The following is a 281-nucleotide window of genomic DNA, read 5'->3' on the forward strand; positions in this document are numbered from 1 at the left end:
CCCGCGCGCGCCGCCGCCCCTTCTCCGCCCTCCTCCACGTCTGTGGGCTTCTTCTTCCGCGTCTTCTCGGGCTACCTGAACTCGGACAAGCTCAAGGTCTTCGGGCCCCTCATCATGGGCATCGGCATCTTCCTCTTCATCTGCGCCAACGCGGTGCTGCACGAGAACCGCGACAAGAAGACCAAGATCATCAACCTGCGGGACCTCTACTCCACCGTCATCGACGTGCACAGCCTGCGCGCCAAAGACCTGGCCGCCGCCGCCTCGGCGCCCCCCGGGGC

The 281-nt window shown here is 66.5% G+C and overlaps 1 protein-coding gene across 1 annotated transcript in view; it reads left to right on the plus strand.

The window, feature by feature from the left end:
- The window catches only part of TMEM200C (transmembrane protein 200C), an 11208-nt gene that overhangs the window by 1308 nt on the left and 9619 nt on the right, over positions 1–281 (plus strand). The window contains exon 2 of the mRNA XM_015562674.1: positions 7–279. Coding sequence (XP_015418160.1) covers positions 7–279 — 273 coding nt within the window. The remainder of the gene's footprint in view (positions 1–6; positions 280–281) is intronic.

This window comes from Myotis davidii, unplaced genomic scaffold, assembly GCF_000327345.1.
Source record: "Myotis davidii unplaced genomic scaffold, ASM32734v1 scaffold96, whole genome shotgun sequence".
Classification (NCBI taxonomy): Eukaryota; Metazoa; Chordata; class Mammalia; order Chiroptera; family Vespertilionidae; genus Myotis; species Myotis davidii.